At 37.9% G+C, this 14301-nt stretch overlaps 2 protein-coding genes across 2 annotated transcripts; one reads left to right on the forward strand and one right to left on the reverse strand.

The window, feature by feature from the left end:
• Positions 1 to 846: 846 nt before the first annotated feature.
• On the forward strand, positions 847 to 14006 carry LOC137016401 (gastrula zinc finger protein XlCGF57.1-like). The gene is made up of 3 exons (XM_067380785.1): positions 847 to 899; positions 1195 to 1384; positions 12784 to 14006. The coding sequence occupies exons 2-3, from the start codon at positions 1195 to 1197 to the stop codon at positions 13704 to 13706; spliced, it is 1113 nt and encodes a 370-aa protein (XP_067236886.1). The 5' UTR covers positions 847 to 899; the 3' UTR covers positions 13707 to 14006.
• On the reverse strand, positions 10528 to 12924 carry LOC137016402 (uncharacterized). The gene has a single exon (XM_067380786.1). It carries the CDS (start codon positions 11621 to 11623, stop codon positions 10532 to 10534), a length of 1092 nt encoding a protein of 363 aa, XP_067236887.1. The 5' UTR covers positions 11624 to 12924; the 3' UTR covers positions 10528 to 10531.
• Positions 14007 to 14301: the final 295 nt, after the last annotated feature.

Below are 14301 nucleotides of genomic sequence, written 5' to 3' on the forward strand. Positions count from 1 at the left end.
GCATTAAGTGATACTATTTCAAAGTGATTTCTGTCATTTTTACAGATGATAAATTGTATTTACCTGTGAAAACAAACCTGGAAAGAGACATGAGGCTTTGAGGAGAAAAACGAGAGATTTTTCGTGCATTCCAGTGAATTATTAATGGGATACCAAGTGTTACGTTATCCTCGTGATGTCTGAAAATAAAACATGAAAGAAACATTGACAGCTCATTCAGTCAAACTGATGGATAAGCTTTATTTGTAGGGAAACCTTATGATTTGAAATGATTCGTTTCAGTCTTTTTAAATGGAAGTTCCCCAAACCGGAAGTGCAACCCGTAATTTGAAACGCAGTGGGCTAGTCATCCTGTCGATATGGCGGATAAATGACGTCAGATTTGTATTCTCTGTAATGTCAGAAACTGAAATATATACTGCATGGAGGTAGAACAGGTATAGTTTTGAATTTTGCATAATAGGTCCCCTTTAAAGACTTGAAAGAGAACTTTTCTTTCACATTTTATACCCATTTTTAGACTCAAATTAACTAATTAATGTTCAAATTTCATATATATAGAGAGAGTTCATAAAGCAGAGTTCATTCATGTGTCTTGGATATATATATATATATATATATATATATATATATATATATATATATATATATATATATATATATATATATATATATATATATATATATCTCCAAGACACATGAATGAAATCTGCTTTATGAACACATACAACCTTTTTACCATGATTGTTTGTATCATATTTGTCACTGTTTTAATTTTAATAGAAATATTATCTGGTAAAACAGTCAATGCAGCGTCTGAACGGGACTTTTATTTTGGAGTGACGACTTGACGTCATAAGACTGCGCTCCTGCATCTGCTGTGATTCTGCTGAAGAAAGGTTTGTTTTAAGAATTTAAGCTGTTTTAATCGATAGAAACAGTTTTGTTTTAAACAAGCGATGTGAAATGAGTTTATTTACTATAATGTAACATTGTAATGCTTTATCTAACTGCAGTGAACGTGCTACTCAAACATGAACGAGAACAACAAACACTAATAAACTAAACATTGTTTTCATCAGTCATAAATGCCTAAATATGAAGTTTATTCATTTGCAGCATTAGTTTTTTAGAGATCTTTTTGTCTAACCGGGTCATTAGACCAATAACTGTTAAATTATTCTCTTCTTAAAGATGGCGTTTATTAAAGAGGAGACTGAAGACATGAATATTGAGTTTATTAAAGAGGAGGAGAATGAAGATATAAAGATGGTGTTTATTAAAGAGGAGACTGAAGACGTGTTTATTAAAGAGGAAGAGACTGAAGACATAAGGATTGAAGACACATTCAGAGTGAAACATGAAGATACTGAGGAACAAACAGGTTGGTTTTATTCTCACAGCTGAACTCAGTCATTTGATCATTATTAGAACTGGACATTTTAAGAGCTAGAGTTAGGGTTTGGTTACTTGTAATTAAGCATTATTAATTATTAACCCATTACTCTAGTGAGTACATGTAACTACATCACTTTAAAATTCAGTGTTTCCATTAAATCTGATCCTGGACCACAAAACCAGTTGTAAGTCACACGGATATATTTGTATATTTGGGGGGCACCACTATTTTAATTATGAAAAAAAATTATATATAAACGTTAAGCAAAAACTAATTAATTTAAAGCTAAACTGGAACAGAAACCGCTGTTATAATTTGGCACAAATCCAAATGTTTCCATATTCACGATTTGGAGGCTAAACTATATTATTTAAACACTTTTATTGTACACGGACTACTATAGCTTTTTATATATTTGGTTAAATGTATGTTATTTTTACAATTAACAGGCTGCGATGTCAAGTTACTAAAACTGATATATGTTGTGTGTATGCGAGGCGCCGGCGCGATCGCTTGAATTTTCTTTTAAAAGTGGAAACAACTCTAAAATAGGCCACTCAGTCATTTATGGTCACATAGATGTAACACCAGTCGAATCTGTGAAGGGTTAAATAGGCCTATTATTTTTGTACACTCACAATTTAAACAAAACATTGATCGTAAAATAAACAAGTATAAGAAAAGACGGAGAAGCGTAGTGCCAGATCAGTCCAAACAACAATACGTATATTTCTGGTGGTGCGTAGATCCAAAAAAGTTCAAAAAGATTAAATTAAAAAGATCTTCTTCTAATTTCTTTTTAACTGAAGAAAGAAAGATATGAACATCTTGGATGACATGGGGGTGAGTAAATTATCAGGAAATTTTAATTGAAAAGTGAACTGATCCTTTAAGAGTAACAAGATGGCAGCAAAGAAGAAGAGATGCACGCTTTCCAATGAAGATATGCTGTATTGGAGTTATATGATGACATGGAGTTGATAAAATTATATAAACTTGATTGTCCATTCTTTTTGTAACTGACCTAATTAATTAATGGAATAACTTCAAATAAATGTAATAAATATTACTTAAACAATAATTATGTTTAATGCATTTTAACACATTTAAAGGTGCTGTATATGATTTCTCAGATTCGTTGTTGAACACTGTTGATATTTGAAATAAACCCAAACAAACACACCCCTCTCTTCATTGTACCGCCTTCAAAACTCAGACTCCAATCCTAACCTCTGAGTTGCCACCCTGCTCTGAGTCGGTCTCGAACCCAATCGCTGCTGTCATGTGAGGCGAATGCACTACCAATGATGTTATGAATGTTAAGCTTTATGAATCACACTTATTCTTAAGTCTAATGGGGCTGAAACGATTAGTCAACATTATCGACAAAGTCGACAATAAAAAATTGTCGACAAATATTTTTTTTGTCGAATAGTCTCTTGATCTCATACGACCTATTTGAAGGGCCTACAATAACGCGGTGTAACCAGTGGGGCGCTGTAGCGCAATACTGTAATGCAGCCCTCCCGGATCCAATCCAATAAAAGAAGTCAGCGCTTTGGAGTGCATAGTGCGAACGAAGTCGAACCTGTGAAATGTGGGAGATTAACATAGCATAAACATAACAAACATAACGTTTAGCATAACTACAGAATACTGTCATGCAGGGCCACCAACTCTCATTCAAACTCACTGTTCTCACGCCACACGTTCATTTTCTCACACAGTGAAAGATGCATCGCAGAGCAAAGAGGACACAGACAACGCGCCGACAGATCAGGTTACTTTTGATATAAAACTAAGTCTAAGCTTTTAAATTCAGTCAATATTACTACGGGATTCAAACAATACTTGTGGTTGTGACGCTGTTTAACGTTGAGTGCCAGACCGCTGTAACACCTCAGGTCAAGCGGCATGTGAACCTATTCCTCTCTGCTATTACAGCGCGAAATAAACGTGAATGAACATCAAAACGTACTTACTGAAATGAATCCATTTGTAATGTAATCACTTAATCTGAGTTTTAACCGCAGAAAGAAGTCAATAAAACTTGCAAACAAATATATCACACAAAATGTAACATTTACCTCAGGAAAGCCTTTCAATGACTATAAACTCGATAGTTAGTGTGTGTGTGTGTGTGTATATATATATATATATATATATATATATATATATATATATATATATATATATATATATATATATATATATATATATATATGTATATGTAAATAATCTAGAGAGGGGCATTTTTTAAAAAAAAAAAAACCACATAATTACTTTAAATTCACAGGAGCGTGATGATGATGAACCCTCATGTTCTGTTGTTTTTTTTTTTTTTTTGCTATTTGTTCATGTAGGCTAAAATTAAACCCCTGGGATTTTTTAATGATTCACAGACACTTATCAATTCTAATTTTGTTTAATTCTAATTTAATATAATCTTGTCAATTAATGATAAGATGATCGCAGCTCTTACAACATGATTGATATTCATGAAACAAGCAGCTCATCAATCTTTAGTGTGTTGTTGTCATTAGTGGTAGAATTACAAACCCGATTCCAAAAAAGTTGGGACACTGTACAAATTGTGAATAAAAACAGAATGCAATGATGTGGAAGTTTCAAATTTCAATATTTTATTCAGAATACAACATATATGACATATCAAATGTTTAAACTGAGAAAATGTATCATTTTAAGGGAAAAATAAGTTGATTTTAAATTTCATGGCATCAACACATCTCAAAAAAGTTGGGACAAGGCCATGTTTACCACTGTGTGGCATCCCCTCTTCTTTTTATAACAGTCTGCAAACGTCTGGGGACTGAGGAGACAAGTTGCTCAAGTTTAGGAATAGGAATGTTGTCCCATTCTTGTCTAATACAGGCTTCTAGTTGCTTTCTCTTTATGATGCGCCAAATGTTTTCTATGGGTGAAAGATCTGGACTGCAGGCTGGCCATTTCAGTACCCGGATCCTCCTTCTACGCAGCCATGATGTTGTAATTGATGCAGTATGTGGCCTGGCATTGTCATGTTGGAAAATGCAAGGTCTTCCCTGAAAGAGACGACGTCTGGATGGGAGCATATGTTGTTCTAGAACAGGGCTGGGCAAACTCGGTCCTGGAGGGCCGCCGTCCCTGCAGAGTTTTGCTCCAACCCTAATCAAACACACCTGAACCAGCTAATCAAGGTCTTCAGGATTACACACAGGTGAGTTTTATCATGGTTGCAGCTAAACTCTGCAGGACAGTGGCCCTCCAGGACCAAGTTTGCCCAGCCCTGTTCTAGAACTTGGATATACCTTTCAGCATTGATGGTGCCTTTCCAGATGTGTAAGCTGCCCATGCCACACGCACTCATGCAACCCCATACCATCAGAGATGCAGGCTTCTGAACTGAGCGCTGATAACAACTTGGGTTGTCCTTGTCCTCTTTAGTCCGGATGACATGGCGTCCCAGTTTTCCAAAAAGAACTTCAAGTTTTTAATTTGTCTGACCACAGAACAGTTTTCACTTTGCCACAGTCCATTTTAAATGAGCCTTGGCCCAGAGAAAATGCCTGCGCTTCTGGATCATGTTTAGATATGGCTTCTTTTTTGACCTATAGAGTTTTAGCCGGCAACGGCGAATGGCACGGTGGATTGTGTTCAGCGACAATGTTTTCTGGAAGTATTCCTGAGCCCATGTTGTGATTTCCATTACAGTAGCATTCCTGTATGTGATGCAGTGCCGTCTAAGGGCCCGAAAATCACGGGCATCCAGTATGGTTTTCCGGCCTTGACCCTTACGCACAGAGATTGTTCCAGATTCTCTGAATCTTTGGATGATATTATGCACTGTAGATGATGATAACTTCAAACTCTTTGCAATTTTTCTCTGAGAAACTCCTTTCTGATATTGCTCTACTATTTTTCGCCGCAGCATTGGGGGAATTGGTGATCCTCTGCCTATCTTGACTTCTGAGAGACACTGCCACTCTGAGAGGCTCTTTTTATACCCAATCATGTTGCCAATTGACCTAATAAGTTGCAAATTGGTCCTCCAGCTGTTCCTTATATGTACATTTAACTTTTCCGGCCTCTTATTGCTACCTGTCCCAACTTTTTTGGAATGTGTAGCTCTCATGAAATCCAAAATGAGCCAATATTTGGCATGAAATTTCAAAATGTCTCACTTTCAACATTTGATATGTTATGTATATTCTATTGTGAATAAAATATAAGTTCATGAGATTTGTAAATTATTGCATTCCTTTTTTATTCACAATTTGTACAGTGTCCCAACTTTTTTGGAATCGGGTTTGTAGTAGTAGGAGTATTATCTTCTTTTAATAATAATTACTATTATCTGGATACACTGAATGACAAACAATATCTTAAGCACCACCACCAGTTCTGCTTAGTTAAAATGACAAATATGCATTCATGGTTACCAAGTTTTAGTTCTCGTTAATAAAGTAGCTAGACAGATTCTGCCAGTGTTGGTTCAGTGTAAACAATGATGTACATCTAAGATGGAGGGAAGTTAAGGGCATAAAAATCCGAACTTGAGCGCAGCCCTGGTGTACCTCAACAGGACACTTTGTAGATGAATTTGAAATATTCATCAGTCTCAGATTTGAACCTAGAGCAGGTATGCCCAATCCTGCTCTTGGAGATCTACATACATGCAGAGTTCAGATCCAACCCTGATAGAACACACCTGCCCATGAAGATCTTGGGTTCACAGCTTCAGGTGTGTTTGATCAGGGTTGGAGCTGAACTTTGCAGGAAATGTAGATCCAAAGCTACTGGAAGGCAAGCCTGCAACCTTTAGCCAAAAATGCGTAATGGCTAACGCAAACGCTCCGCCCCCCGAGGTACGCAGTGAATGGGACCAGAGGCTGTTTTTTGAATGGAAGTCAATGGATGAGAGGCTTCACTGTGCTGATTAAACAGCTTTTGTGGGGAAATAGCTAATCATTTAATTAATCCACAGCCTGTTTGCTAATCTTCAGCATGTTTTACACTAAACAGAACTTTCGTTGGGAACTATATGTAGATTTTAGCTTGATTAAAATGTATTTTTTCAAGAAAAGCCAGACTAGAGAATGTTGTGACTGATGTCACTGCCATTACACGATAGGCTGAGAGGTGCCGCACGTGATTAAGTTAGCGTTACGCTTTCTCCAATGGTAAGAGCTACAGATCCTCTCATCTCCCTATAATATACAATCTCTGGTAGATCTCCAGAAACAGGTTGTCTAGTGTTTAATTTCTATTCAACTGCGCTCTGTCTGTTTGTTGTACATGTTCATACTGGTATTCGTTCACTGAAGTCTGTGAAGTTTAATGGAGCCTGTTGTCAGAAAATGCAAATTTGCATTACACTCATACAAGTCAAGTCAAGTCAAATTTATTTATATAGTGCTTTTTACAATTGGTAATTGTTTCAAAGCAGCTTTACATATTAGGAGCACAGAAAAAAGAGAAGTGGTTAAAAATAAGCTGTACAAGCAAGCGTGGTAATATGTAACATATGTAAGATGGTGCTACATTAAGCCAATGTCAGCTGACTCCCAGGGGTGGAAAAAAACCCCTAGGAGAAAAACCCAGCGTGCTAACACTGGGAAAAAAGTCCTAGGAGGGAAAAAAAACCCTTGGAAGATATATATAATATATGTAAATGGATATGGAGATCAAAATCTGAATTATACATTTTTATTATAGAGATTAAAAATAGATTATATATAAATATATGTAAGCGGCTACGGAGATTTAAAAATCTGAATTATAGATGCAGCCAGAACTGGATCTGTAGGCCCATTGTCTCCTGGGCTACATTGTAGTCAGGTCCAGACACAGGTTCTCCATCTGATCTGGATACGGCCTGGATCCAGCACCCGGCAAACCTCAGGATAAGCAGAGAGACTGATATTAGCGTAGATGCCATTCTTATTCTGATGTACAGGTATATCTAGTGTTATAGGAAATGTTCTCGGTTCCGGCCGACCTAATTATTGCAGCGTAACAATTCTTTAACGGATTTGAAAAATGTTAATGTATTGATAATGTGTTATGTGTATGCAAGAGCAAAGAGATGTGTTTTTAGTCTAGACTTAAACTGACAGAGTGTGTCTGCTTCCCGAACAATGCTAGGAAGATTGTTCCAGAGTTTAGGTGCTAAATAGGAAAAGGATCTGCCGCCTTCAGTTGATTTTGATATTCTGTGTATTATCAACTGGCCTGAATTCTGAGATCGCAATAGACGTGAAGGACTATAATGCACCAAGAGCTCGCTTAGATATTGGGGAGCTAAACCATTTAGAGCTTTATAAGTAAGTAGCAAGATTTTAAAATCTATACGATGTTTAATAGGGAGCCAATGTAATGTTGACAGAACTGGGCTAATATGGTCATACTTTCTGGTTCTAGTAAGAACTCTAGCTGCCGCATTTTGGACCAACTGTAGTCTGTTTAAAAGCCGAGCAGAACAACCACCCAGTAGAGCGTTACAGTAATCTAGTCTTGAGGTCATGAATGCATGAACCAACTGTTCCGCATTTGTCATTGAGAGCATATGTCGTAATTTAGATATATTTTTTAGATGGAAGAAGGCGGTTTTACAGATACTAGAAACATGACTTTCAAATGAAAGATTGGTATCAAAGAGCACACCCAGGTTCCTAACTGAGGACGAAGATTTAATGGAGCACCCGTCAAGTGTTAGAGAGTATTCAAGGTTTTTTCGTGAGGAAGTTTTTGGTCCAAAGATTAGGATATCAGTTTTTTCTGAATTTAATAATAAGAAATTTCTTGTCATCCAGTTTTTAATGTCAGCTATGCATTCTGTTAGTTTTGTGAATTTGTAGGTTTCGTCAGGGCGCAAGGAAATATAGAGCTGAGTATCGTCAGCGTAGCAGTGAAAACTAACACCATGCTTCCTAATTATCTCTCCTAAGGGCAGCATGTACAGAGTGAAAAGCAACGGTCCTAGTACTGAGCCTTGTGGTACTCCATATTTAACCTGTGATCGATACGACATCTCTTCATTAACTACTACAGACTGATAACGGTCAGATAAGTAAGATTTGAACCATGCCAAAGCAATTCCACTAATGCCAATATAGTTTTCAAGTCTTTATAAAAGAATGTTGTGATCGATAGTGTCAAAAGCAGCACTGAGATCTAATAACACTAATAGAGAAATGCAGCCACGATCGGATAATAAGAGTAGATCGTTTGTAACTCTAACGAGAGCAGTCTCAGTACTATGGTATGGTCTAAATCCTGACTGGAAATCCTCACAGATTCCATTTCTTTCTAAAAAGGAGCACAGTTGTGTTGAAACTGCCTTTTCTAGTATCTTTGACAGAAAAGGTAGATTCGAGATTGGCCTGTAATTTACTAAATCTCTCGGATCTAGTTGAGGTTTTTTAATAAGAGGTTTAATAATAGCCTGCTTAAAGGTTTTTGGCACGTATCCTAGTGTTAAGGATGAATTAATTATATCAAGAAGTGGACCTACGACCTCTGGAAGCATTTCTTTCAGTAGTTTAGTCGGCATTGGGTCTAACATACATGTTGTTGATTTTGATGATTTGATAAGTTTAGATAATTCTTCCTCTCCTATAGCGGCGACTGATTCTAGTTTTACCTCAGGGACACTACAGTGCACTGTCTGAAGCGAAACTGTAGACGGTTGCATGTTTATAATTTTCTCTCTAATATTATCATCTTGCAAGTAAAGAAGTTCATAAAGTCATTACTGCTGTGCTCTTTGGAAACGTCAGCAGTTGAATCTCTGTTTCTAGTTAATTTAGCCACTGTGTCAAATAAATACCTAGGATTATGTTTGTTTTCTATTAAGAGATTTGAAAAATAAGTAGATCTAGCATTTCTTATAGCCGTTCTGTACTCAATCATTTTTTCTTTCCACGAAAGGCGAAAAACTTCTAGTTTTGTTTTCTTCCAACTACGTTCAGCTTTTCTCACAGCTCGTTTTAGAGCCCGAGTGTGCTCATCATACCACAGCGTTGGATTAGTTTCCTTAATCTTCTTTAGACGTAAAGGAGCGACTGCATCTAATGTGCTGGAAAAGAGAGAGCCAATAGTTTCTGTTGCAGCATCGAGTTCTTCTAAGTTGTCAGGTATACTAAGGCGATGAAACTGCTCGGGGAGATTATTTATAAAGCAATCTTTAGTGGTAGAAGTGATGGTTCTACCATATTTATGGCTGGGTGGTGGTTTTGTAGCCTTGGCTAACTGTATTATACACGAGACTAAATAATGATCTGATATATCATCGCTCTGCTGCAGAATTTCAACAGTATCAATATCAATTCCATGCGACAGTATTAGATCTAAGGTATGATTACGACAATGAGTGGGTCCTGACACGTGTTGTCTAACTCCAATAGAGTTTAAAATGTCTGCAAATGCCAATCCAAATGCGTCTTTATTATTATCTACATGGATATTAAAATCACCAACAACAAGGACTTTATCCGCAGCCAGTACTAACTCTGATAGAAAATCAGCAAATTCTTTGATAAAGTCAGTATGGTGCCCTGGTGGCCTGTATACAGTAGCCAGCACAAATGTCAATTTACATAATGTTACATAAAGCACCATCACTTCAAAGGAATTATATTTGAAATTCTTTTGAATGATTCTGAATATATTACTATAAATTACAGCAACACCTCCCCCTTTGCCTTTCTGTCGAGGATTGTGTCGATAGTCATAACCTTGAGGACTAGACTCATTTAAAATAATGTAATCGTCTGGTTTTAGCCAGGTTTCTGTCAAACACAGCAAGTCTAGTTTATTTTCTGTGATCATTTCATTTACAATAAGTGCTTTTGAAGAAATAGATCTAATATTCAGTAGCCCAAGCTTTATCATTTGTTTATCTGATTTATCTGTGATTTTCATTTTTTGAACATCAATAAAATTTTTACCCTTAAAAGGTTTCGGAAGTTTTTTGTATTTACTAGTTCGAGGTACAGACACAGTCTCTATGTGATAATATCTAGGTGAAAGAGTTTCTATGTGCTGTGAATTATCTGAGTTCTGTGACGTGAGGCAGCTAGCAGACGGTCGGTTTAGCCAGTTTGTCTGCATCCTGATCTGGGCCCTGGTTTGTCATGTTTCAGCTCTAAGACTATTTGCCAAATTTCTAGATAGAAGAGCAGCACCATCCCGGGAGGGATGAATACCATCTCTTTTCAACAGATCAGGTCTGCCCCAAAAGCTTTTCCAATTGTCTATGAAACCTATATTATTCTGCGGACACCACTTAGACAGCCAGCCATTGAGTGATGATAACCTGCTAACTATCTCATCACTCCGACAAACAGGAAGAGGGCCAGAACAAATTACTTCTGCTGACATTGAATTTGCGAGTTCACACACCTCTTTAATGTTAATTTTAGTGATCTCCGACTGGCGAAGTCGAACATCATTTGTGCCGACGTGGATAATGATTTTAGAATATTTACGTTTAGCATTAGCCAGCACTTTTAAATTTGCTTTGATGTCAGGTGCTCTGGCCCCCGGCAAACATGTGACTATGGTGGCTGGTGTCTCTATTTTCACGTTCCGTGTAATAGAATCGCCAATAACTAGGGCACTTTCAACAGGATTCTCAGTGGGTGCGTCACTGAGTGGGGAGAACCTGTTTGATGTTCTAATCGGAACGGAAGAGTGGCGTTTGTTCTTGCCATTATGCCGCCTCACAGTCACCCAGTTAGCCTGCTGCGTGGCTTCTACAACTGGAACCGAATGTGCAGTGTTTACTAGGCTAGTCGCATCCAAAGCAGTATCTAAGGCCCTTTCATTCTCACTATCCTCAATTAAAGTTTGGATGCGTGTCTCTAATTCTGAGATTCTCTCTGTCAGCCTGACAATATCCCTGCATTTATCACATGTGTAAGTCTCACTGCTGACAGAAAGAGCTAAGCTGTACATGTTGCATTTAATACACATGATAATCGTCGGACATGACTGACCGTGTTTTTGTAGAGTAGTCTGACTCCCCTCGCCGTCCGAAAAACTGCATCGCACACGGGACTCGCTAGCTGGATGTCTCGGTCGCTTGCCGGTGCCTGGGGCAAGGGTGATGTGCGGGACGCTGTACCTCACGGTGGATCTATGAATGCCGGGCAGCAAAGTCTCCACAGCTTCCCGATCTGGCGAGGACAGATCAGAATAACATACATTGGATAAATCCGCCATTAGATCGACAAATAAGGTTAGTTTAGAGGGAAAAAAATAGACGGTAGCTAGCAGGCTAGCGGGCTATGGCTGACACTAGGTGATTACGCTGGTAGATTACTAGTAATAAATCGTTCCGTTTAGTAATACTATGCAATAGGTTAAGTAATCTAGTGAAAAACAAGAAAGTTATATTATGTGAATAGGAATAAAGAGAAGGATTTAGGATAAACTCCACGAAGCTCCGAGCGTAGGTCAGACAGCAGGCAGCAGCGTTGAGGAGCGTTGAACCGGAAGTTCCAAGGTGTGTCTACCTGTCTATACAGGTAAGTTTTTTGCTGAGGGAAACACATTTCATAAGCATTCATTCTTTCCGTCTAATGTCACTAGTGTGATCTCTTTGTAGGAGAATTGTAGTTTGCAAATTCCTCCATCAATGTCAGCTCTCTTCTAACAAGCTGATGATCTTAACCAGATGTGAAAAATAAAGGATACATACAAAATGTGCAGTGGTGGGTCCCTTTGGACCAGGTTTGAAAACCACTGGTGTATTGAGTATAAGATCTATAGACGGAATGGGCAACTCTGGTCCTGGATGGACATTATTCTGCAGAGTTTAGCTCCATCCCTGGTCAAACACACCTCCAAAATTTAACCCAACCTCATTATTTAATCATAAAGGCTGATTTTCTGTGTCAGACCTATGCTGGAGCCTTTGCACTGTAGGCTATGCGTCTGTTTTCATTTATACTTCTGCGTCATTGTCCGCGTCGACATGCATCCAGACCACTGGTAGGCAGTGTCCACGGTCATGTTGAGCATCAAGGCCAAAGAAGAAGCAGCTTGTCATGTACTTTGTCAGAAAAGCATACAAATAGAGGTGGCAGCAAATAGGTAACCGCAAACCAATTATAGCGCTTGCGGTCCGCGTAGAATAGACGCGTAACATTTTCGAAGAGGTGCGCGTCAGGCTGCATTGTACAGGCTACACAGAAGTATAAATCAGCCTTAAGTCTTCAGGAATGCTTGAAAATTGAAACTTAACTCTGCAAAACAGTGGTCCTCCAGTACCAAAGCTGCCCATCCCTGATCCATAAGATAGGATAGGGTATAGATCATACATGTTGTTGATGTTTGATGCTTTAAATGTCTAAATTGTTTTATGTCTATTTTTGCCCTAGACCTAATGGCACTGAGAGAGGCTAGCCATGAACTTGGTTCTTTCACCTGCCAACAGTGTGGAAAGAGTTTCAAACATAAGAAACACCTTAAAGTTCACATGCGAGTTCACACTGGAGAAAAGCCTTACACCTGCCAACAGTGTGGAAAGAGTTTCAGTCATAAAGGAAGCCTTATAGCCCACATGAGAGTTCACACTGGAGAGAGCCCATTCACCTGCCAACAGTGTGGAAATAGTTTCCGTGACAAAGGAAACCTTACAGCCCACATGAGAACTCACACTGGAGAAAAGCCTCATACCTGTCAAGAGTGTGGAAAGAGTTTCAGTCGAAAAGGAAGCCTTATAGCCCACATGAGAACTCACACTGGAGAAAAGCCTTATACCTGTCAAGAGTGTGGAAAGAGTTTCAGTCGAAAAGAAAACCTTACAGTCCACATGAGTTATCACACTGGAGAAAAGGCTTACACCTGTCAAGAGTGTGGAAAGAGTTTCAGTCACGAAGTACACCTTGAAATCCACATGAGAATTCACACTGGCGAAAAGCCTTACACCTGCCAACAGTGTGGAAAGAGTTTCAGTGTAAAAGGAAGCCTTAAAGCCCACATGAGAATTCACACTGGAGAAAAGCCGTGCACCTGCCAACAGTGTGGAAAGAGTTTCATTCGAAAAGAAGGTCTTATAGCCCACATGAGCACTCACACTGGAGAAAAGCCTTACACCTGTACTCTGTGCGGGAATGGCTTCACACAGGAACGAAGCCTCAGGCAACACATGAATATTCACACTGGAGAGAAGCCTTTTAAATGTGATCAGTGTGGAAAGAGTTTCACACATAAAATGAGCCTTTATCACCACATGAAAATTCACACTGGAGAGAAGCTATTTACATGTGATCATTTTAAGGACACCTTAAAGACCACATGAGAATTCACACTGGAGAAAAGCCGTAAGCCTCGTTTACACTGCACACGGCTACTGAAGATCAAATGCAAAATAAAGTCAAAATAATCACCCTGATTTAACTCTCGCTCTTTATTTCACATCACTAGGAGGCCAGAAATTGAAGACAAGAGATTTGAAGTTAAAAAATTTGTTTGACATTTGTTTGTTCTTGTCATCCATAACTGGACTTGTTTAGTGTATTAACTTTGTCTGTAGGCTACAGCAAAATAAAGTATGACATAACCATTTAGCCATTTAAAAACACGAAAAAGCCTTGGAGAACTGAAGGGTGATAATCAAAATTCCATTGCCTCTTAACTAATATATATATATATATATATATATATATATATATATATATATATATATATATATATATATATATATATATATATATATATAAAATATATCCTTTTTGAATGATTAACATGAGTGATTATAATAAGAGTGATAATCAATATGTAACCTTTTTTATTATTTGAGTGATTTATTTCATATACAACCATAGAATGATTATGTGGCTGTTGAAATGTCCTTTTCAGGAGATCTGCTGATATCTTTGTCTTTGTTCATTTGG

Source organism: Chanodichthys erythropterus, unplaced genomic scaffold (assembly GCF_024489055.1).
Source record: "Chanodichthys erythropterus isolate Z2021 unplaced genomic scaffold, ASM2448905v1 ctg001550_np12, whole genome shotgun sequence".
Classification (NCBI taxonomy): Eukaryota; Metazoa; Chordata; class Actinopteri; order Cypriniformes; family Xenocyprididae; genus Chanodichthys; species Chanodichthys erythropterus.